The sequence below is a fragment of the Mandrillus leucophaeus genome, unplaced genomic scaffold (assembly GCF_000951045.1).
Source record: "Mandrillus leucophaeus isolate KB7577 unplaced genomic scaffold, Mleu.le_1.0 Scaffold1105, whole genome shotgun sequence".
NCBI classification, from domain to species: Eukaryota; Metazoa; Chordata; class Mammalia; order Primates; family Cercopithecidae; genus Mandrillus; species Mandrillus leucophaeus.
The window spans coordinates 429,438-431,638 of record NW_012099266.1 but is presented as its reverse complement, the minus strand read 5'-3'; the positions used below and the strand labels follow the sequence as shown (position 1 = coordinate 431,638).

General features: G+C 33.6%; 1 protein-coding gene across 1 annotated transcript in view; it reads left to right on the top strand.

Annotated features, from left to right (window-relative positions):
* The window catches only part of CAPZA2 (capping protein (actin filament) muscle Z-line, alpha 2), a 55,851-nt gene that overhangs the window by 28,843 nt on the left and 24,807 nt on the right, over positions 1 to 2,201 (top strand). The window contains exon 5 of the mRNA XM_011992515.1: positions 1,479 to 1,530. Within this exon, the coding sequence (XP_011847905.1) occupies positions 1,479 to 1,530 (52 nt within the window). The remainder of the gene's footprint in view (positions 1 to 1,478; positions 1,531 to 2,201) is intronic.

Below are 2,201 nucleotides of genomic sequence, written 5' to 3'. Positions count from 1 at the left end.
TTTCCAAAGTAGAGCTAACTGATCAAATAAATCTTATTTTTCAATCATTTACCCATTTGGAACTGGAATAGGCATACTATCCATGCAGTATCGCTGTTCATTGTGTTTAAACTATTGAAAATAAAATAATCATATTTATCAAATAGAACTTCCCACTTTGTAGGATAAAAATAACACTAATTATAAATTTCTCATTTTTTAAAATGGTTTTTTAGGCAGAAGCATCCATTGTTTAAAATCAGTTTATTTCATAATTTAAATAGTAGTATTTCAGTGGTTAGCAAAGGATATTGTTTTTTAAATAAGAACCTGTTGCTGAAAAGAGGTGAGGTATGTGAATAGGCAGTGGGTTTTTTTCTTGAAGTGGCTTTATTGTAAAAATGATTCATAGTCATTCTAAACTTTCCAAAGTACAAAAAAGAATCTAAACATCACACAAAATTCTACCTTCTAGTTCCCCATTGTTCAAATGAATTACTTCAAACATCTCTCAACTAACAAGTATATTTAACAATACATAAATATGATAATATACATACTAAATTTTTCTCTTCCTGCCTATTATATCACAAATGTATTTCCTTGTTGGTAAATATAAGTGTATATTATTTTTCATGGCTGCCTAGTTTCACACTCTATGTAAGAACTATAATCTTTTTACATTTAACCAGTTTTTTAATGGAAGATATTTAGGTTGTTTGTGTTATTTTCATCTAGTGAAAAATTAGGATATATTGTATTATTTACTTTATAATTGCAAATAAGTGAAATAGCCAGGTGCTTGGGAAAAATAATGACAGAAAATACACTAAGACTAGAAAAGAATTTGGTTTTTTGGTGAGAGCCGTATGTGACTTTTTTTCTTTTATGTTTTACAAAGTTCTTGGATTTTTTTCAATAAAAATATTATTTTTGAAGTCACCTTCAAAAATAAGAATAATCCTAAATCTTTTCTGCAGACTTTAACATACCGTATTTCCAGGGTAGCTTATTTCCCCTTTAGTTCCTTGGAGATATATTACGTACAGCAGGGGTGTCCAATCTTCTGGACACATTGGAAGACGAAGAATTGTCTTGGGCTACACATGAAATACACTAACACTAACAATAGCTGATGAGCTTTAAAAAAAAAAAATCCCACGATGTTTTAGAGTTTACGAATTTGTGTTGGATCGCATTCATAGCTGTCTTAGGCCATGGATTGGACACGCTTGGATTGTAGTCTGCCTGCATTGACTATTAAGGGTGTAAAGGAATATGTATTTGTATTTCATTCCCCTTCATGTTTACTAACCAAAACCTCTTTTTTTTTTTTAATACTATGGTGTGTGTTTGGTTATTTTGGTCATGGGTGATATTTTGATCTTGCTTGTGTTTGGGGTGGGAGGTGTTAATACATCACCAAAATAATCTGCATTCATTACATTCTTGAAACATATAAAAATAATAATGTAGATAACACAATAATTGTTTTGCAGATGTTCGGTTACTGCTTAATAATGACAATCTTCTCAGGGAAGGAGCAGCCCAGTAAGTATTATTTATTATACTAACCTAACTAAAATGACATGGGAAAATGAGAGATGTTTTTAAAGTGTGTGGGGTATTTTTGTGTTTTTGTTTTGTTTTGTTTTGAGATGGAGTCTCACTCCGTCGCCCATGCTGGAGTTCAGTGGTGTGGTCTCGGCTCACTGCAACCTCTGCCTCCTGGGTTCAAGCAATTCTCCTGCCTCAGCCTCCCAAGTAGCTGGGACTACAGGCGCACACCACCACACTTGGCTGATTTTTGTATTTTTAGTAGAGATGGGGTTTTACCATATTGGCCAGGCTGATATCGAATTCCTGACCTTGTGATCCACCCGCCTCGGCCTCCCAAAGATCTGGGATGACAGGCTCAGTGAGCCACCACACCCGGCCTTAAAGTGTTTTTAAAGCACTAATCTCTGACATAGATATTTGCACATCAAGTTCAAATGTGTATGATTTTATATGTATCTACTAGGCAGGCTAGGAGAAAGGTATTTTTCATCACAGAAGGACTTAGAGGTACAACTATGACATGAGATTATTCACTGTGTGTCTAGTGTGGCTTTTACCCTCAGTTAATACTATATTCTGACATTTGCAAAGTTGGAAAAAATTATTTTGAAATTGTGGTTGCTACCATTTTTATGTAGATTTTGCATTTTATTTTATGTTTG